General features: G+C 39.8%; 1 protein-coding gene across 5 annotated transcripts in view; it reads left to right on the top strand.

Annotated features, from left to right (window-relative positions):
- The window catches only part of brsk2a (BR serine/threonine kinase 2a), a 192,665-nt gene that overhangs the window by 151,433 nt on the left and 18,815 nt on the right, over positions 1 to 22,417 (top strand). For 3 of the 5 annotated variants that reach the window (XM_077567799.1, XM_077567798.1, XM_077567796.1), the window contains exons 6-13: positions 4,010 to 4,043; positions 5,739 to 5,807; positions 6,915 to 7,061; positions 15,261 to 15,292; positions 17,056 to 17,220; positions 18,515 to 18,612; positions 20,051 to 20,201; positions 20,968 to 21,033. In XM_077567799.1, the coding sequence (XP_077423925.1) occupies positions 4,010 to 4,043; positions 5,739 to 5,807; positions 6,915 to 7,061; positions 15,261 to 15,292; positions 17,056 to 17,220; positions 18,515 to 18,612; positions 20,051 to 20,201; positions 20,968 to 21,033 (762 nt within the window). The remainder of the gene's footprint in view (positions 1 to 4,009; positions 4,044 to 5,738; positions 5,808 to 6,914; positions 7,062 to 15,260; positions 15,293 to 17,055; positions 17,221 to 18,514; positions 18,613 to 20,050; positions 20,202 to 20,967; positions 21,034 to 22,417) is intronic. The other 2 variants (XM_077567801.1, XM_077567797.1) reach the window with 1 other exon arrangement.

The raw sequence follows: 22,417 nt of genomic DNA, 5'->3' as shown, positions 1-22,417 counted from the left end.
ATGTAATGATCCTACACATTGCAGTGTGCACTGAATATTATGGTTGCAGTACATGTAACCCATAATTGCCTGATGAGGAAGAACATCCCCTCAGTGGTTACACCATGTGACACCAAGCATGCAAGCCCTGTGGCATCTGTCCCAAACTCAGCCCTAATTTTGCCCAGATTATACCACCAACTGAAATTACACACTCTCAAACACACGCAACAGGAAAACATGTGCAGGGTACTGACAGCGTTTTATCCGTTCATCCCTGCCCTTGCTTATATATTGTACAATGTCTAAACTAGGGCCGCCTCGAAGAGGAGAGCACATTTATAACAGTGCTTTGAAAACGCATTTGCCTCCTTCTCAAATTCTTTGTTTTTTCTGCAGTTATCCCACTTCAACGTAGATATCAGACAACAATAGCTCAAGTAAATATAAAATACAATTTTTATTGGATTTTATTTAGTAGTGTAAACAACATATTCAAAGCTCCCTGGCTCAATATGAAAATGTTGTCTGATTACCTCCAGACCTGTTCAATCAAGAAACAACTTAAATAGAACCTGTCTGACAAAATAATGTTGGTTAAAAGATCTAAAAAATCTGCAACAAGATGCCACGGTCCCAAAAAAATTCAAGAACAGATGAGAAATAAAGTCATTGTCCTCCATCAGTCTGGAAAGGATGACAAAGCCATCCCTAAAGCTTTAGGACAACAACCAACTACACTTAGTGTACTACTTTTACATATATAGAGCGTTTTTTTGGAAGGTGTCTCGTTACATCTGGTGTAAATAACACAACATTTCAGAAACATACCATCATACAAGATGGCCTGGGCCTGTTTTTCTACTTCAGGACCTGAATGACTTGCTCTGATTGAAAGAACCATGAATTGCGCTCTTGAGCATAAACTCCTGAGGCGGGAATGTCAACTTATGAATAATGGCTTTAAATAAATAAATTAACAAAAAAAGGTGGATTAGTCTATGTCCGGACTTAGATCCAAATGAAATTATGTGGCATGACAGCTAAAACTCTGTTTGTGCTTGACAACCTTTCAAATTAAAGCAATTCTGCAAGAAAGAGTGCGCCAAAATATTTCAACAGAGGCGTGAAAGACTTTATTTCAGTTGTTGATAGAGGGTGACCCAACCAGTTATTAGTTTTAAGTACTTTTTCACACAGGGCCAGATCATTTTGTATTGCTTTTTTCCTAAATATATACGCAAAATCACCACCTCCTTGGGTTATCTTTGTCTGACGTTTACATTTATTCAGTGATTTTAATCATTAAAGTGGGGAAACTGCAGAAAAGAAAAGAAAAAACCTGAGAAGGTGGCAAATCCCAATTTTACATTTGAAAAATCCCGCTGGTAACTAACCACTAAGCAACATTTTTTATTAGATACAGTATATGACTACCAAAATAATGATCTTGTCTCAATTTAGTGACAAATGTACTTACTCAGTGTGAAATTTTCGACTCGTTTAATTGAACACAAAACTGATATATTTGCAGTTGGATACACAGTTTGATTGTACCTTGGAGGAACATTATTATTTTCATGCCTAATATGTATATATTTAAAAAAAAAAAAATCACATTCAAAATGATAATAATGTTGTGAAGTGTTAACATAATTCCTGTGATTTTTTTTTTCCACTTTTGACCTAACTGCAAACTAGATAGGCAGTACAAATTGCCAAAAAAAAAACAAAAACATAAAAACAAAACTCTAGCCTTGTACAGTCAGGTGACAGAGATATGGCCTCTCATTTTACTCTGCCACTGCAGATACCATGTGGTTAAATGTGTTGTGTTAATATGTATTTTCTTTTTCTACATTTAAATGGAAATCGTCAATATTCTTGAGAAGTGAAAGATAATTGCTCTTAAAAATGATGTACTTTATTTAATTTTGCACCAATATCATCATATCAGTGACATTAATCAAAATAATACTATTGTTTATCGTGAGTTTCTATCAAAATATATTGTTCTGAAAAATGTGTTATCATGAGAGACCTACACGGACACACAGGCATTCATATGGCATTCCTTGTTGGCATAATCTCTTATGACTCATCGATGGTGCAAACAGAGAGATGTGCGTCAGAAGCTTGTCTTTTTCCTAGAAAGGGCACACAACTTAGAAGTTCTGTAAGTCACATGAAGACAATTGAATTCCTCCACTGATATGTAATCTAGAAGCCACGTATTTTCAAAGCCCCTTGTATACACGTTTCCAAAGTGTCTGATGCAAATGGGAATGCAGATGTGTCATGTCTTCTTTCAGCACCATCGGTCTATCCGTGGGCGTTGCATGTGTTGCATACCTTTTTATTGATCGTCAACGCTCGTCATCTCTAAATGCAGACATGACACCTTTTAATTAAACACATTTATCTGGCCTCCTGGTGCCTTTCAGCAGCCTGGCATAAATGTATTACATTTGCCGGTGGTGATGGAGATGACTGTAGACTGTCTGCACAGGCCCAGCTGTGAGTTCACCAGTGCTTGCTGTTTGTTTGGTTACAGTAAATGATGGATGGAAATTCAGAGTAATTGGAGAAGCTACACATATTTGGAAGGGAAATACATTTTCACAAATCAACTTTGCAATCTACTTAATGTTAATATTTTTGTTTCTACAAAGAACATGCTAGGTTCAACTCAAACTGCAAATGCTTAAGTGCTCTGAAAACGGATCAGTGTTACATTTATACATTTTTTCCACATTTTACATCACTTTGGTATAGATAATTAATTAATACTAAGCTATATATTTGGTTCACAATTAAAAAGACCAAACCTATATATCCCAATGTAGCAGTTCTACTTAAAATTGCATGGCATTCATGGTAATTTAATTTTCTATTCTTCTAATTTTTAGTTTCTGATGGTAAAACAGCCGCAATCGTGTAGCCGATACTGCTATAATTGGGGTTTTTCTTCATGCTATTTGCAACCGTGGCTTATGGGTCTGTGGCAAACACAAACCTCAGGCTTGATTTACCCACACTCATCTGCATAATACACTGAAATGCTTGCAATTAAGAAGGCTGAATTTGTATGTGCTCACATGTAAACTTCATTGACACGATGATGGTGGAAAAGTAATGGGCCAATATTTTTGACAGCGAGAGGCAGCGGGGACGTCAGACCTGCTATACATGAGTAAACACACAAACAGACCAGCTAATGGAAGCCATGTTTGTACACACTACTCTCATTATTGCTCTTAAATGAGACTGGAGGAAGTGAAAGCTGAGGAAGCCTTTGCCTTTTTTGTAAGATGCCGAATAAAAATAATAAAGGTGCTATACTAGTTATTCACCAGCTAGGTGCACTTGTACAAGCTATTGATGTTGCCTTTACAAACATAAAAGTACACAATTCTATTACGCTGTCACTTAGCCATATTTAATTAGCGTTTATGAGAGTAAAGAATCTCTCAATTTACTCGAAAAAGCGTTATTTTTCTCTGCTCTTATATACACATTATGACGTACAGATGTCTGGCGAGCGTCCTCTATATAATGTGTGCATAATGCGCTCGATCAAATTTTAACATTGCAAGTGACTCGGCAGCCGCTCTACTCAGCCATGGAGCAAACGCTGCAAGGTAGCTCTATAAATCTGAACATAATATTGATGTGTCAATCTGGCCATTGGCTTTACTGTCAGCACATCGAGGTATTGTAAAGATTAGTGGCTCTGCTCACCGTCCGCTGCCCTTGCTGGAGAGAGGAGGAGGAGGACTTAGGATAGTCCAAACTTCCTGAAGCACATCCTGAGCCGTGTTCACTTAAGACATTTATTGCTTGTGAAAATTGTTCTTCCCCCATTTTTATGCGTTGGCCATTATAATGCGTCATGACTTCATAAAGCCGAGTCACGACGCTGTGTGGCTGCGGAGGCTCAGGTGTCAGGAAAAGAATGAAAGTTTTCTTTTTGCTGTGACGTTTCCGGGAGTTTGCACATTCATTCTTTGTGTTTCTGTCATCTCAACAGCTCTCCACACTACGCATGTCCGGAGGTCATCAGGGTGAGTCAACATGCTCCTAATTGGGGTCTATTGTGCGTCTTACTAAGTGGATTTAGAATGCATGTAAGAAGTCTACATACCCCCTTGTTCAAATGGCAGTTTTTTTGTGATATAAATAAAACCCAACAACACAATCATTTAAAAACTTTATCCACCGTTAATGTGGTGGGGTGAGTAAAAATAAAAAGCAAGAGACACATTGCAACACCAAACAGCCGTGGGGACAGGTAAACATAGCAGGAAGGGCCTAGACCCGGGGTGTTGCCTACCCACGGGTCCTAGAGAGCCGCAGTACTGCGTGTTGTAGATGTCTCCCCTCCTCCAACACAGGTGATTCAAATGATCGGCAAGCTCTGGAGAAGCCTGATAACGATCATCACCTGTGCCGGAAGAGGGAGACATTTAAAACACGCAGGATTGCGGCTCCCTAGGACAGAACTTGTAGTCAAGGACAGACGCTTGTGATAATTACCAGAAAAACGACAAGGCAGGGAAATCAAAGGCATCCAAAAACAGGAGATTACTCTAAAAAGAGGGCTGGAGAGTCTTGCATGAGAGCAGAAGAACAATTTGGCAAAAGTGTGAATGAGCAGCAGAAGCCGACATAGTGGTTGATTGCTGATTTAAGGCACAAGTGCACTCAGGTGAGCAGAGTGACTAATGAGGTGGAGCCGTGGCTAGGTGAATGGAAAAACGGCCTCTGATTAACCCCCAGTAAATTTAAAAGTTCTAGTAGGCTTTTCCTAGCAGTTAGTAGTTAGTGCATGTTGCTGCCACCACAATGTGTCATGTGATGGCATTGGTTTTGGTGATGATATGTGTTGTGTTTGCACCAAACAATACCTGCAATCATGCCCAAAAGGTTCATTCAGTCTTGTGGTCTGGATATATTTTGGATATTTTACATCCACTGGTACAATTTCATCCGTCCCTTTGTATGAAAAATGAATCTTGGAGAATAGTCTGTCACCAATTGCACTCTTGTGAAATTACATTATCTCAGTTATTATAACTACCCTGTCAAAATACAAACAAACTATATATTTTCTTTCAATTCCTCCGTGCAGGTTATAGGTCACATTAATGGTAGAAAAAAAACATGTTTTGAAATGACTTATCTTGGTCTCATAGATTTATATCACCAAAACCTGGAATTTGAACAGGAGTATGTAGACTTGACTTGGCGCCTATTCGGCGAAAAAGATAGATGATGTGTCCTGTCCAGGTGGTAGATAGCAAAATGTAATTTACTATATTTTCATTTGGGATAATATGTCAGAAAATATCACTCGGTAACATCCCCGTTTGGGGCAAATTCATTGTGAAAAATTTTTGATCTGTAAAATATCTGTCAGCACTGATATAAAGTCTTGAGAATGACTTGCTGTCTTTGGTGATGTTAATGGCTCAACATACATACATTGTTTTGCTTTCCTGGAAAATGATGCCTTTGGAGTTTTCCGCCCGACACCAGTGACAAGTTTTAGTCATTACATACACATAGAGCTTGGCCATTCAAAATAAAGTAGACCTTTAAGAGCTGTGGATCATGCAGCGCTGTTGTAAAAACACAAAGCTATAAATGTGAATAATCTCCCCCTTTGATATGGTTTTGCTTCTCTTTGCCATACATCATATGCTCTTTTACAAGCAGGCTAGTTTTACCAATGCTAACGGTAACACTCTCGTCCTCAGGGAGAGAAGTACGACGGGAGGAAAGCGGACGTCTGGAGCTGTGGGGTCATTCTTTTTGCCCTATTGGTGGTGAGTGTGTCCACCTGCTGGCTGATGCTGTATGGATGCAACTTTTTGGACAATGTAGTGTAACAGTTAAGGTGCTCTTACCTGAGGTTGACTTCAGTTGGACAAGAAGTGTGTGTGCTATGAATGCAGTCAGAGAGTTAATGTCACACTCCCGAGACGCCCTCAAGCTAATTTAGCATCCACGGGATTCATAATAGTGCCTTTTTGTCAAGCTTCATTATGTATGTGCTTTTCCCGGACATGCAGCCCCGCAGATTTGTTTCATCAACAGCTGTGCTTGAGTTCCTGCACATTCCTTCTGCATGAATAATTAATACAGTCAAACTGCAAGAGGACAGCTCAAAACGAATACCATTGCCAACAGAGTGACTCCGGCCGAAAGCTTTGTCTTTTATTTTAGGTCGTTTTTTGGCATCTCACCTCTGCATTGGATTACATTTATACAATAGAAAGTTGTCTTTTGTCCATCATTTGCTCTCTTCCTTGTATCCGTTGTGGTTGCACATTGCAATATTTGTGTGGATGTACAGTATGTGGCGCTCTCCAGATCAGCACTTACACAAGCACATCCTTACTGTGGTACTTCCACCACTTGACATATCTCCATGCTTCTTTAAATGTTCATCACTTCCCCCCTCTCATCACCCTGCGGATGTTGCCATTCATCACATAGCAACATCTGTGAGAAATGGCAACATCTGTGAGATGTCAGCTTGTTTTGATAAATGACTCTGATAATGCTAAATGAACAAGGTAAAAGCCAAAATGGGGTATTTATCAAAATGCCCTTGCTTTTAATGTTACTGTTGATTATTATTTATTTTTGCATCACTGATGCGAGCAGATTGCTTGTGAGAGTGAGAGAGAGAGAGAGAGAGAAAGAGAGAGAAAGAGAGAGAGAGAGAGAAAGAGAGAGAGAGAGATTTTGTCAAACTCTTCCGACTCGAAACTGTTTGCCAGTCGAGGCATATAAAAAAAAATATATAAAATATATAAAATAAAATACAACAATAGGCTCCTTTTAATTGACTTCAAATAATGTATTTATTTAGTCCAATGTCCGAACATCCACATATAATTGCTTTCTCGCCCCCTATGTTTTTCCAGGGAGCGCTGCCATTTGATGACGACAACCTGAGGAATCTTCTGGAGAAAGTGAAGTTAGGAGTGTTTCACATGCCCCACTTCATCCCTCCCGACTGTCAGAATCTCCTGCGGGGCATGATAGAAGTGGATGCCTCCAAAAGACTAACGGTCAGTGAAGTGAAGAGGCTATGCTGCTTGAGCACCTTTGCTTTTGGCTGCTGTTTATCAGTCAGCCAATGGCATGTTTATATTGAAAAGATGGTAGAGCAAAGAGCAGGAAAACCTCAGAACTTTGTCTTACAAACTGATGCACTTCTTAAATTCCTTTGGTTTCATGCAAAGCACATATATTCTTCACAACTGTCTTCACATGCTGCATATTGTGTCGCAATCTTGGACATTGTTGGAAATCATCTGAAAAAACAACATTCATATGGTAAAGGCAATCTTTGGAAGGGAGGATAATTACATTTTGTGGACAAAAGTGAGAACAGCAGATCAGAGCTTTGCAATGAAAGTGCTGATATCTGCTGCCAAGTCTCTCTGTCAGTTTTTTTGTTTCTTCTTTCCTTCCAAACATGTTTGCTCATCCCGCATTCTGTTTGCCTTCTTGATCAAGTACAGCATGTGAATTTAGGCCAGGATTTTTGTTTACTCTCCCCGCACTACTACCGCTTACTTTACATTGCTCGACCCTTTCTATACAGCGTCTGATTACTTTGGAAAGGTGGATGGATGATGTGAAGGAAGGGGGGGGGGGGGGCAGCAGGGGAACTTGGACAAAGGCAGATCAGAGAGTTCCGGTCTGCTTCCCCTCAGTGCAAGTGCTTAAGAATCCACGCACACACATATTATGCATATTCATTGCGTTTTATTTTAGTATCCATCCATTTTTTTTATACAGCTTGCTCTCATTAGGGTTGCAGGTGAGCAGGAGCTTACACAGAAGCGCAGTTCACCCTGGATTAGTCATCAGCCAGTTGCAGGACACAAAAAGACAAACAACTATTCACATTCACAACTCTTGCCGATTGAGAATCTTCCATTGAAATAATGTGCATGTTTTTGAAATATGGGAGTAGCCAGAAAAAAGCCACGCACACACGGTGAGAACATTCCAACTGTGCAACAGACATGCTAACCACAATGCTACTGTGCTGCTCCTTTTATTCAGTTTAGTTTTTCTCAAGTTGTATAACTATGAATGGACAGTGCCAGTCAAATGTTGGAACAGGCCTTTTCATAACATGAGCTTACCAAACATTGCACAAACACTGATATATGTTACAATTGTCCATATCGGCTTTCTCTTTATTAAATAAAATCTATCATGAAACAACTAATTGATTGAGAAGGGGGGGAGAAACACATTTGAAAATTGTGATCTATCATCACAAAAATCTATGTTGACATCTCTAATTATGCACAACACAACCTGAATCAATCTGAAAAAAGTAGACCCAATATTTCCGATTTTGTGTGTTAACATGAATTGAGGACAATTCTTCATCTTTAAAAGGTGGGCATCGAGGGCCGGAGTCCTGAAGGTTTTGCATGTCACCCTTCTCCAACACAGCTGATATATGATCAGCTCATCAGCAAGCTCTGCATAAGCCTGATAACAATCCTAATATTGGGATCAGCTTGTGTTGGAAGTGAGAAACCTCTAAAACCTGCAGGACTCCAGCCCTCGAGGACCAAGATTGCCTACCTCTGTATAAAATACTAAATATTGGGGCGATCATTGTGATATTTTTAGAGGTTGATGTGGGCACAAGTAGAAATGTCCTCATGCATTTTGGTGACGATCTACTACAGTTTCGTGACATTAAGCGATTTTTTTTTTTCACACAGTCCCATGCGCCAGACTACCACAGTAATCTTAGCCCTCATTTTATATACAAATACGTACATGTTTTACACAATGCCACGCTCACACGAAAAAAAAAAAAAATGCTAATTCACTTTGAAGAATGTGCGGGACTCTACATGCCAACATTAACACATTTGTCATGTATCTTTCAGGATTGCTTTGATAGGCTGCTGTAGATAAGATTGGGCATCAGTCACACCTTTATTTCTTTGTATTTTTTATGTCTTAGAGATAACAAACCCAAAATTAATATTTCACAACACAAAAGTAAGAAAAGATAAGATCCACTGATTGTTCCATGTAGTTTATTTTTAGAGATCTGTGTGTGTGTGTGTGTGGGGGGGGGGGGGGGGGGGGGGGTCAAGCACGGTATCTACTACTAAGTATTTGTCAAACAATACATTGATACCATAAAGAATACATTTCAAAATTCACAGAACTGCAATTTTGTATGTGTGTGTGTGTTTTTTTTTTATTTTTTTGCATGATGTTGCAAACAGAATCACCTGCAAGTATGTGCTGTTTGTTAGGTGTGACGTCCTCACAACAGCTGCTGAGCAGTCTCCTCAGGAGGTCGTAAGGCAGCAGAGAAAAATACATTGTCCCGATGTTCTTTGGCTGCCTTTTAGATTGGGACAACTCCATGTCTATTTTGTGGACTGGACGTGTATTTATTGGACAGCACATTTGTTAGCTGGTTGTCTGTGTTTGTGCTACTGGCATTCAAATTTTCTGATATGTTGATGCTTCAATTATGTTTGGGAATAAGCAGTCCGACTGCATCAGTCTGTCTGAGAGAGGATTTTTAAACGGGCTCTTGATGATATTCTCCAGCAATTCAGTTTAGAATTACAGTAACTGGTCAGGATAAAAGAGTATATTATCTACTTTGCTGACTCATGTTCATTGAGATTATTTTCTCAAAGTTGTGCCACTGCAAGGGGAAAACCTGATCATCCTTGTTTGCATGTACATGACCAAAACTGCTCATGTTCAGGAGAGCCACAAGAAAATCTGAAAAATTGAAGGCTCCACTTATTTTGTATGTCGAGTGAACGGTAGAAGTTGTATTTTGTGTGCGCCGTGCTAGACAAGGACAGGTCACATTGAGGACCCTTTAGTTATGTCAGCCAGTCCTCTACAAAGTGCTGCACACACGCCGAGCCACTGGGAGCGAATATGCTACCTGTCCACCCCCTCCCACCCCAACTCTCTCGTGCAGCAGAGGTCTAAACAGCTCCGGGCATGTGTTGTGACCTCGCAGAAAGTCAAATAGCCCGACTCGATCAAGTGTTCTTTCTGTTCTGTAGTTAGTGCACAATTCACCACGGGAAGCAGTCCAAATGACAACCCAAAGGATGACGTTGACGTTCGTGGTAGAATCAAACTGACAGGCCGGTGAGAGCAAAACAAGTGCTGTGCTCCATGCTCAGGTCACAGCACACGAATGCCTAAACATTATTTTCATTCAACAATCAATCTGGATCCCCTTAATCCCCCCAAATTATAATAGTTTTGCATAAAAAGGCATGTTATAATTGTATGCTTTCAAATTTGTGGGAACCACTCGTGAAAGGCTATTTTCTGCTACATTTACACTTTATTATGAACACACACTTAACATTATTTATATATTTATTATTCACTCAAAAAAGAGAATTGTGGAACCAATTTAAGATTACAAATTGAATTGTTGACCAACAAAAATAGCTTCAAGTGGTAACACACGATTGAATGAAATTAATCCAAAGTGAATAAATTCAGTTTAATTTATCATGAGTTAATTCAATTTAATATATTCACTTGAATTAAATTAATCCAAAGGTAATCCAAAGTGAATATATTAAGTTTAATGAATTTATAATTCATTAAATGTAATCCAAAGTGAATATATTACGTTGAATGATCATTAAACGTAATATATACACTTTAGATTAAGCTAATTCAGTTGTGTGTTACCTTTAACAATTCAATTTGTAACCTTAAATTGGTTCAACAATTCTCTTTTTAGAGTGTGTAGTTGCTGTTCAGACTCTCACACACAGTTTTCCAAATAAGATACAAAGAATCCTTGCTTCAAGATGTTATTTGTCACTCCCGATTGAAATGCATTGTAAAATTGACACAAAAAAACTAAAGAGAATTAAACATTGTATATATAAACATTTGTCCAAGTGGCAATGTCAACCCTTTAGTAGACAAAAGCCAGAACAATCACTTTGTGAATAATTAGATACTATTTCATTTTTATTTTATTTTTTGCATGCAAAGAGACAGTTCAAATGCAACCTTACAATAAGTATCTGTTTATTTTTCCGTCTGCAAAGTCATGTATTCTCTATTCTCTTTGCTCAGCTTTGGGAACAAGGTTACTGGAACAATTTGGGACCTTCTCTGCCTCTTCTTGCTCTTAAACTTTCTCTCCAGCAGACCTCAGTGCTGTCTGGCATGTGGCCGCGCAACAGTACTACACGTAGGGCGCACAACCCTTAAAATCGCCTGTATACTTAAAACACTCGTGAAAAATGAAGGCTTCGAAATCTGTGATAGCGTCGAGGGTGCACTTTAGTTGCAAATGGCCGATATTGTCCTTTTTTGTAACCGTTGGAATGACAATGAAATGAAATGAAACTGTATAATGGTCAGTTGCTCATGTGCTATACCCACATTGCGTACCTTGTCTTAAGAGTCCCAGTGAGAAGTGAAAGCTTCCATATCTTCAAGGTGATGCTGTCCTCATCTTCACTTGTCACACACAGACATCAGGCAAGCCCTCGCTAATCAACAGGGTCGACTAGTTCATTATATCAAAGAGACATTTTTCATAGCCGCACACACGTCAAGTCCTCATGGGGCCCAGACAGCTCAGTGGCTAGAACAGAAATACTGAATAGAATAATATAACCGCACAGTCCTCCGTGGGATTTCTTATTTTTTAATTTGATCGCTGCCTTCTAACCGCTTATTATAATTTTGCCCTGTGTGTCCCTTTAAAGACTCATTAACTACTCTTTGCCTTTCTGTCTGACACAGGGCTCATCAAAGATATTTTTGTTGACGTGCCAGCAAAGGTTCCCTGCTGCTCTTGTCCACCCTCATGTCTCGCTCAACCCTAATAAATACTCACCTGATAAAGATACATGCACGGATGTGGATATTTTAATTATCTGGGTCTTGACTTCAGATAACAAAGGTGTGACAGGTATATGGAAATTGTAACTGGTTGTTGGAGAGATGCAAGTCGTCCTCCCGAGTCCTGCCCAGTCTGACATCTTTCCTTATCTTGCATGCCTGGATGTATTTGAATCGGAGGATTTTGTGTAGTGTGATACATGCAACACAAAAGTAAATAGCAGAGTTAACATGTGAATTGTCTTTGAGGATTAGCATTTGTATACTGTAAAAAACGAAACAAAGCAAAGAGTCAGCGACAGAATTTGACTGAAAATCAACACAGCACTTGACAACAATAAAACTGTTGCATTTAACTGGTGCAAAATCTTCATTCTTCTTTTTCTCGAGCACCATGAAACTAAAAAGCATATACATATTACAAATATTAGCTTCATATAGCCAAATCACAAAATAGTTCATAATACATTTCCCAGTAGAAAATCATATTTAATAAATAAATTCAATTAAATCAATATTGCTTACAAAAGAACTAAATGCAGCAGAACACACGCCACCAACTGCCACATACCTCGCTTCACCTACCAAGGGTGCAAAACGTCCTCCCCTGTGGAGCTTCTGTATTGCAGCTGAGCAGCTGGTACCCGACGTTGTACCAACTGCAATCGGAAACAAGCATGCACCCGTAAATGTCACGTTTAATGTAATTCACAATGGAATAAACAACTACACACTTACATTATGCTTCTTTTGTCACGCTCGTAGCCTCCTTGCTATATGGCGACCCTGCCGCCCACGTTAAATTGTGTGGCAAAGGTTGGCATGAAACAACCCGTGTGTGACGACACCTTCTTTGTTTATTTCAGTGGTTCTTAACCTTGTTGGAGGTACTGAACCCTATGCACATTCGCCAAACCCTTCTTTATTGACAAATACAATTGTTTTCAAATACAAGACATAGGTATAGGTTTTACTGGTGACTGTCCTTCACCTTGAATATAGAAAGCAGTTATCTTGAATTCCACATCTCCATGCAGTTTAAGGAAGTGTTCCTTTGATTTTGCTAGATGGCACTTTAAAACAACCACTTTTTTTTTCTTACGATAGAACCCAGGCGCAGCAGATACAATGAAAACAGCAGAGGCTCCAGAATTGAACCCTGTGGAACACCATATGTTCCGTTGTACATGTGAATACATATTGCACATTATTCATTCTTTTTTTGCTCAACATAGTTAGTATGAAGGGATTACAATAATCAATCATGAGAAATTGTAAGATGTAGCATCACAACAGCCACAAGTCGACGACTGAGCGCACCAAATTCCCTGCAGCACAGCAATGGAGCCACTGATGGTCAAGCGGGGCATGTCATCATGATTATTTGATTATTATTATCATCATTATTTGGGTCAGTCATGTGTCTTGACCAACACCGAACTGCTGGAACTGACTAACAGACACCCCTGGTGTTTGCTCGAACCAATTGGTTTATACAGTGTTTGGAGCATACGGTCAAACCTGGAACATGAATACGACCACTTACACGAACCTTGTTGCAAAATTTAAAGGGTAAGTCAAGTCAACCGCAATATTAACTCATTTACTGCCATTGACGGTTATAAACGTAGACAAATCATTTTAACTATTTCTATTAGTTTAACATTTTTTCTACTTTTGTTAACAAGAGTATGAAAGCCTAGATTTTTTTATTGAACATTTAGTACAGATATAAAATTTGTGATTAATCGGGAGTTAACTATTGAAGTCATGCAATTAATTACAATTACATATTTTAAATTGTAATTAATCGCATGACTTCACTAGTTAACTCACGATTAATCAAAAATGTTATATCTGTTCTAAACGTACAATAAAAATTGTTTCTAGGTTTTCATACTCTTGTTAACAAAAGTGGGGAAAAATGTTAGACTAATAGAAATAGTTCAAATGAATTTTTGACGTTTATAGCCGTCAATGGCAGTGAATGAGTTAATTAAAATGTTGCGTTTCGACTAGTTGGGGTGCACAGAACATTTTTTACTTGACTTCCCATTTAAATAAAATAAAAGCTGATGGTGCTGACCAGTCTACTGAAAAGAAAAAAAAATGTGAATGTTTTCTTCTCTGGGAATAACCACTTCACAATTCTACTGTAAAACTGTTTTCTTTCAATTCATCATTTTTCTGACTGAAAATGATGATTGAAGAATGGTTTGGGTAATAGCAGGCCTGCACACACAAAAAGCACAAAAGCTTACAACAGCCCGCGCCAAATAAACACACAAGGATTGAACACTTTGCAGGGCCAGTAGCAGCACAGTCAAAGTCCTGCATTAAAAATGTCTGCAATTGGCGCTGTCACATCCACTGACTGGAGGATGAAATATTGCACTTCAAAGCACGTCTCTGTGATATTTCTTCTTAGCCTGAAGCCCTTTCAATAAAAGTGGGAGACAGTAGATCCCATTCTTGCTTGTATCCGGCTGTCACCGTGTCTGTCAATACGCTGACCTCCTGTGGAAGAAGACTTGAGCCACCTCCCTCTCAGCTTCGCCATTGGACCACTATGACATGGAAGCAAAGCAGAGGTCGCTCCTGAGGGACAGCGGAATCATCACCACGCTAATGGAGGCGCACAGCCGAGAGAATGCCTGTGAATGAATGGCAATAATTAGAGCCGCTATGTGTGGTTCCCCAGCAGCAGCAGGAGCAAATGCAAGTCTCTGCAGAGACATTGATCCTGCGACCGCTTGAAGCAACTGCGCAGTCATTTGAGCAGACATCTGCTTTTGTCGCCCTTGAACTGGCACGTCCTCACGTCGGCCTGAATAAAAGAAGTTGATAGTGTTGGCGTGCAAGCACATTAAAATTGTGATGAGAGAGAGTGTGTGTGAGCCGCAAAGAGAATGAGAACTGGAGATTCCCTTCGGACCTGCGGGGCTTGTCCGGGTCAGCAGTGTGTATGAAGGAGATAATATTCTGTTTATAGCTCAGAGTTATCATCTCTCTCACTCGCCAACATGCCAGCGCGTCCTCTCCCTCATTCCCCTTTTTATTTTTCATTCTTCCATCAGCTCTATTAATATTTGAGAGCCTCATTTTATCCTTGCGCATTTCAATCATTCTTTATGTGGCCCAATCACATTTCTATTAGTACACTGAGCTTATTCTGTTTCAACAGAATTCACCTCAATTGGATTTTCTTTTCTGATTTACCGAGCAGTCACCCTCTTGATTTTGTTACGATTTGACAAAAACAAATGCCATTTAACGCTTACTTTAAAAGAAATGCCTTTGCATTGGATTCGTTGGATACGTTGGATTCTCACCTGCTGTCTCTCTCCTTTTCTATTTTGCAGCTAGAACAGATCCAGAAGCACACATGGTACATGTAAGTATCTCTTCGTTTTTACTCCCTCCTTCTCTACTGCTGAGCTTGTTGTCCTGAGAGCAGCCATTATGTGATGAATGAGAAGGCATGCCCAGCAGACTACATTGGAGCAGACCATGACTCCACTTTTGGGGATGTGGGGGTAAATGTTGGTACCTTGGAGGGGGAAGCAGCTGGTTGGTGGGGGGGAAGGGGACAGGTATTCACTCACTTTAAATTTTACAACACCTGCTTTGGCCTTTTTCAAACAAATCTGCTGTGTTTGTAAGCCACCATCTATTTTGCTTGATTAAAGGAACACTCCCCGAGTTTTTAATCAAATTGCCATACTGTCGTTGGGCAAGCAAAGATTGAATTATGGTAGTGGGGATGAGCAGTATAGAAGATGGATGGAGGGATGGACTGTGAGTTATTGTCTCTGTCAGAGAAAGTTCATGCAATCTCATAGTGACTCTTGAGTGGAACAACAGAAGAAGAATCACAGAATGCAAATCACCAGTAGTGCACATAAGTCTTTGCACAACTTCAGAGAGCCCATATCTGACTTGCGACCGTCACATGGCCAAACTTAGAAAACAGGTGACCTTTGATTGGTCGTTCCTGAGCCATGAACAACTGTAATGTCATTGTCGGGCAACAGCACGTGTCAAAATGGCCGCCCCTGAGAAGGCTGAAAACGGTTGGATTTTGCTGCTAAATTGTAAAGAAAATTTGGGGGTTGACTTAAATAATTTTATTAATGCTTTGGCCATTCCTGCTTGAAGTTTGTTCGTTTGCCATTTAACTACATTTTTGACTCCGTCTAAATACTGTCATTGTTTTTAAATATATTGCAAACAATTCTTTAGTTTTAGTTGGGCAACTTACTGTACCTTACAGCAGCTAGCCAACAATCCACAGAGAAATTTACCACAATGCTTTGTCTGGCTTCAATCTTACAAATGAGGCTTTGTTTGCTGTCAAGCTGGCAAGCTATCAGCCTGGCTACTCCTCTAAAGCAGCAGCGAGTTTAGGTGGCATCACTGGGTTGTTAGAGGAAGTAGTCATTTGAATGGTGATTCGCAAATCAGTGAGTGTTTTGTTTACTGTGAGAAACTGTTCTGAATTGCTTTGTCAAACAAAGTAAATTATTTATTTTATACCCATTTCATTATTTCAAGAGGAAAATCCAAATATTTCAATTAGATTGAAAAAAAGTGGAGGTTTTAAACTCCTAACTTAAGTGGGGCGAAATTTGTTCTCTGCATTTGACCTGTCCCCTGAGGGAGTGGTGAGCAGCAGCAGGAGCCGTGCTCGGGAATCATTTGGTGATCTAACCCCCCAATTCCAACCCTTAGTGCTGAGTGTCAAGCAGGGAGGCAAATGGGTCCCAGATTTTTGGTATGACCCGGCCAGGGATTGAACCACCAACCTCCAAGTGTCAAGGTAGACACTCTACCACTGGGCTACTGAGCTGGTCCACTAGGCCACTTAAAAAAATAAAAATAAATTTAAATAGGTGCATCCGCTTCAGAGATTGTGTGTCATGAAGTTGATGCAACATGGGAAAAAATGCAAAAATCCTTTGGGGTCATACGGAGGCCAAGCTTGCTTGCAGGCACGTTTTTCGTTACCACGTAGTGCTTTATAATCTCATGAGGGCGTATGTGACATTCGTACCATAAAATATTATAATGTTCAGTTTTGTCGAAGTCAAAGATGTATGTCCCATATTTGAGCAAGTTGTGGAGATGCTCCATCTCATCCCCGCTGTGTCTTCTCAGAGGGGGAAAGAACGAGCCCGAACCTGAGCAGCCTGTGCCGCGGAAGGTGACCATGCGCAGCCTCCCGTCCGCAGACGACATCGACCCCGACGTCCTGGACAGCATGCACTCTCTGGGCTGCTTCAGAGACAAGAACAAACTGCTGAAAGACCTCCTCTCCGACGAGTGAGTGCACTTTCAAAACCCTAACACAGAGGGTGGGGGTTCGAGAGGAACTGAACATTTCTCAAAATTTCTCATTGAACACAAACAAGTTGTGCCATTGAGTCTATAGATTATGATTAGAATCACTAGTTGTAACATTTCATTAAAAAAATGCTTTGCTAGACTTGTACATCAATTTTTAATCATGCCACCACACGCAACACACAACAGATTGTAACTCATTTAGATTTTTGTTGGTATATTTTCAAGCATTAATAGGACTTTTTGTAAACACAAGCATGTAATCCAGAGCTAATATCATTGTCAGTGCCATTTAATAACGTCAAACACAATGCCCTCAGAATACCTCAAAATGTATTTATTCTCATCTTTTGGTCATACAAACCTGAATTGCTCGTAATAAAAGGTGCTCGCTGCCTGACGTCAGGCTTGATGTCTTTGTTGCACACCATCTTAGTACAGAAATGCAAAGTGCAATGATTTCTGTTTTTTCTTAAAAAAAATTTTTTTACAGTAGTTCTTCTCTGATTAATTTATAGATTTTATCTCGCTTAAAGTCCTGACCCTTCAAAAGGAAACCTTACTTTCAACTTTTTTCATAACGACTCCATCCACCCTCCGAGGCGAACGCAGTAATACTGCCGGACGGTGGAAAATGTGCTGTCTGCATCCCTTGCGCTTGCATCATTTGAGCTGAACGTGCAGGTCTTCTTCTCTTTGCCTCCTGCTGCTCTGCAGTCTGCTTTTATTATACAAGGCCAAATTCTACATTACAAAAAAAATGGCCCAGAGACAAAAAAAAAGAAGAAGATATCTGACATTCCAGTTCACTGAAAAAGACACTTTTATAAAATATCTCAAATGACGATCTCATATGCTAATATTTTACAGATCAACTTTTATTTTAATGCTCAACACATTTTGGAAGCAGAGATAACAACATTCCTTCAGTGTGTTTATATAGAGTGAGATGAAATTGCTGTAATGACCCAACATTTGGAGATACTAATTCCACATAACACTTTTTTTCATGTAAGTTATTCAGACAGACGCGTGTGCACAAGCTACTGTACAGCATGTACAGCAGACCCGATCTGTGCATTTACAGTCCACTCATATTGCAGTTATCTGTATCGTTTTTTTCCATCCTCAATTGGATGGGGCTCGGTTCCAATCTGAACATGTCTTATTGCACCTGTTTTATCCTGCCACCATAACAAAAAAAATCCAAATTGTGCCACACCGCCCGAGAGTATTTCTACATCAGTCTTTTTTTTATGTCCCCTTTGTGCAGTGACAACCAAGAAAAGATGATCTATTTCCTGCTATTGGACCGTAAAGAGAGATACCCCAGTCAAGAGGACCAGAATCTTCCCCCTCGCAATGAGATTGGTGAGACGCCCAACAAAAAAGACAAAAAGTGGTGATAAATCATGAAACACAGCAATCTATAAATAATAGCATAGCCAGAGAAAATTCACTAAATAAGAATTTATTTCAACAATTCCACTCCGTGACAATGACTGTAGGTTACTTTACGCCTTGTCATTAGCAGATCATTTCGTCGGCTTCGCTCTAACTTTTGAATTCTACAGTCTGACACACTTGTCATCCTCCCTCTGAAGAAATTGGATCAGCTTCCCGCAGTGGTGGATTGGCTTAACAGTAGACATTGTTCTGTTTATTTGTTTCTTACCAACACACTCTGGATACATATTTGGTGCCGGAGAAAAACTTGTAAATAGGGCAAGTTTTTTTTTTTTTTTTTTTTTTTTACCTGCTAGCGTGGATCGCGTTTCCTGCTTCGGTACATGCCACTGTTATTTTCGGGTGCTGTAGTCAAATCTAGTTGACATTTCAAACATCTCTTTGTTCATTCACATACTCTTTTGACTGGTAGTGGGTAATCGGTCCACTCCCATTCACAAACACATATACTGTATCTGTCTGTCAAATCACATGTAATACGCATAAGTTAAAAATCCATTCACATATGTACAATTTAAATGTCTGTCAATTGAAATGCACACATAATGTAAAATACACTCTTGAGGTGCCAGAATTTTAAAACTGTTTATCGTTTGTCAAATTAATCAACTATTTTAATAGTTGAGTAATCATTTAAAGCCTTGAAGCCAAAATTAAAATCCAAATCCTGAACCTTGAAAGCAGACTGATTATCTTTTATGTTTAATCAAATAAGGTACCGGTATTTTTAAACATCTACTGTATGTTTTGCTTTGGAGAACACTGACCAAACCGGTAACTGAACCACTTTCAACAAGGTTGGTCAATCCCTGTGGTGTAATATTGTTTTATTGTTGTTTGTATGTTTTTATTACTAAACAATATAAAAAAAACAATAATTGGTTGGTTAATCAAGAAAAAAATATTTTGCACTTTGATGGATTGGATCCGATGAAATAATCAATTACAAAAAATTTTTTTTTTAAGTTTGATAGTGACAGACTGACAACCCTAGTCCACTTACATACATGCAATATATATTTAAAAAAAAAAGCATATATGTAAAATAAATATTCTCATTTGCATGCCCATAGTGAAAATGAAAATGCCAAGGCTGAGTGCTGACTACTGCCATGGAAGCTCTTAAGTTGTTAAATTGTGACATTTTGATTAATAGGGCCCCTCCTTATTGAATGTGATACAACTAATAGTGCGGTCATTAGTTTAAGGTCTGGGAGGAAAGCAATACTTATCACCATTAGTGAGGCTTAATGCAATTAACATTACAAGTCCAGCATTCCATTATTCAGAAATGTGCTCAAACCTGCTTGCTGTTACTTGATGTGCGCTTTTTGTTATGCAGATCCTCCAAAGAAACGAGTCGACTCTCCCATGTTGAACCGACACGGCAAACGGAGACCAGAGAGGAAGTCCATGGAGGTCCTCAGCGTCACAGACGGAGGGTCACCAGTGCCGGCCAGGAGGGCCATCGACATGACGCAACATGGCCAGCGGTATGCGTTACTTGTTATTTGCGCTCTGTTAGCTGACAGGACTTCTTGGGATTATTTTATCTGACACAAAATGGCTGAGATAACTGAAGTCAAAATGGAGAGGGCGGATCCATGGGCTGGATTCACTCTGCAATTCCGATCAGATATTGAATGTCTACTTATATATGATACGGGATGTTCGGGTAGTTGTAGCACGTGCGTATTTCAGTGACATCAAATTTGCCCTGAGCGTGTATATCCAATCAGCACGTGCACGCTGCAGTCACATTTGCAGAAATCTGGTATGTATCGGATTTTTGTGCAGGTGTTTGACTCTGGTGTGAAGATATCCGATTTCATGCGTTTCTTTCCATTTTCGCTGCCGTGACTTGTATCCGAATCGTGCCACTTGAGATCAAACAATGGCAATCGCATCACTTGAAGCACGCAGTGTGAATCGAGCTGAGATGAAACACGATATTTAATCTCACAGAGGTCCTCTCTTTTTTTTTTTTAAGGGACAGAGCTGTGTCTTTTATTTATTTATTTTTTGTTCAATGTTATTCGGCCATATATCTTGTCAGCACTCAAATAATGTGCTCATTCTGACCACCTGACAAGGATCACACTCTTTTTGTGGCGCAAATCCGAAGTGGAAGTATCTTGTTACGTGTGTGTGGTCGATTGTGTTAGGCTAGAGTTCCGTGGGCAGGTGTGAGAGCAGGTTTAACAAACACCTGACCATTAGTGTGACCGTCTGCTCGCTCTGTCTCCTGTCTCACCGTAGTAAGTCAGTATACAGTAAAAGCTTGGATATTCCAGACGGCAGGACAAAATGCAGCAAAGAAGAAAGGTATTCACTTCTCACCTTTTCCTTTTTCCTCCCTGACTCAAGGATGTTAAGCAGAGAAAGATGCAGAAGTGTGCTCTTTAAAAGAAGGATTTGTTTTAGTGTCGTCATTTTTTTTTTTTTAAAGGATCGTAATGAAAACAAAGTAGGCGCTAACCAATTGGGCCCACAATTTTATGCATTTGAATATTAAAGTAAATGTTCCTCCTGAAGATGTGCACTGCAGAATTTAAATATCCACCTCCAACCCTGCGCCCCTTTTTCCGGTCTGAGCTCAATTATCGAATGCATTGCTAATCACTTCCTCCCGTGCTGTGTCCCACTTTCTCCTGAGAGGCAGAGACTTCCTTCTCCTTCAGAAAGAAGAGTCTGAGCCGTAACCCCACCAGGCATAGGCGGATGATTTCAAATCTATTTGCACATTTTATTTCAGCCACCGGTGTATCATATATTTGCTCAGTGGCGTTTGTGAGGGCGAAAAAGATCGACTGAGAGTAAGCGTGATCAGCCAAGGACATGAGTGCGGAGCCAGCGACTAATATAATATGGCCACACTATAGAGATTTGTCAACTCATCCCAATGTCAGATATATTAATAACTCCTCACTCGAGAATTCATCTCACGCCGCTTTAAACTTTGGACGGATTAGATCCATTTCCGCAGCTCCCACCTTTGAGATGTCTGTCTTTGAATTATTATGTGAAGATTCATCTGCTTGTCATCCCATCAGGACATCCAAGTCTTGATGGAAAGGTTTTGCTAGTTTTGCCTTCCTCTGCCATTTTGCTTTGCTTCACTAGATACGTTAGTGACGGACTGATGGACCTTCCGTCAGTACTGAGAGAATGCCCACCTCTGCATGCCGGTACACATTATTGGGCGAACACACCTACAGGAGGACAAAAAGAAGAACATGTGGAGCTTTGTTTCTGTGTTCTCACTCACCAACCTCATTCAAGCATGACTTTGTGAGCTTTGCTTTTTGCACTAGGGCATTATCATGCATGAATAAAAAAAAGCTTCATCCAAGCTCTTCAAATCATACAATTGTCCAAAATGCCTTGTGAAATTAAGAGATTGAGATTTGTGATGAGCTAAGAAGTTTAGTCCCACCACAATTATTTAAGGCTTAACAGGAGACTAGTATTCATCAAAAGAAGCTCCGCTGCATCTTTCCTCCATCTGCTTTAAATAGTTAATTCTTTCTATTTTGCGCCATACAAATGTCAACTGTTGGCTCCTCCCTGCCCTTTTTATATTCCCCAGTCTGTCTCACTCACTCACTGTCTTTCCTTCCCTCGTGTGTGGCTCATCCTCAGTCCCAGTTGTGCCCCTCTGTTAGTGTGGCATCGCTTCACTAAAGTACAAATGCAGGAAGATTGTCTC

Source organism: Vanacampus margaritifer, chromosome 6 (genome assembly GCF_051991255.1).
Source record: "Vanacampus margaritifer isolate UIUO_Vmar chromosome 6, RoL_Vmar_1.0, whole genome shotgun sequence".
Lineage (NCBI taxonomy): Eukaryota > Metazoa > Chordata > Actinopteri > Syngnathiformes > Syngnathidae > Vanacampus > Vanacampus margaritifer.
Note: the sequence above shows the minus strand (reverse complement) of the source record. Positions and strands in the feature narration are given on the sequence as shown.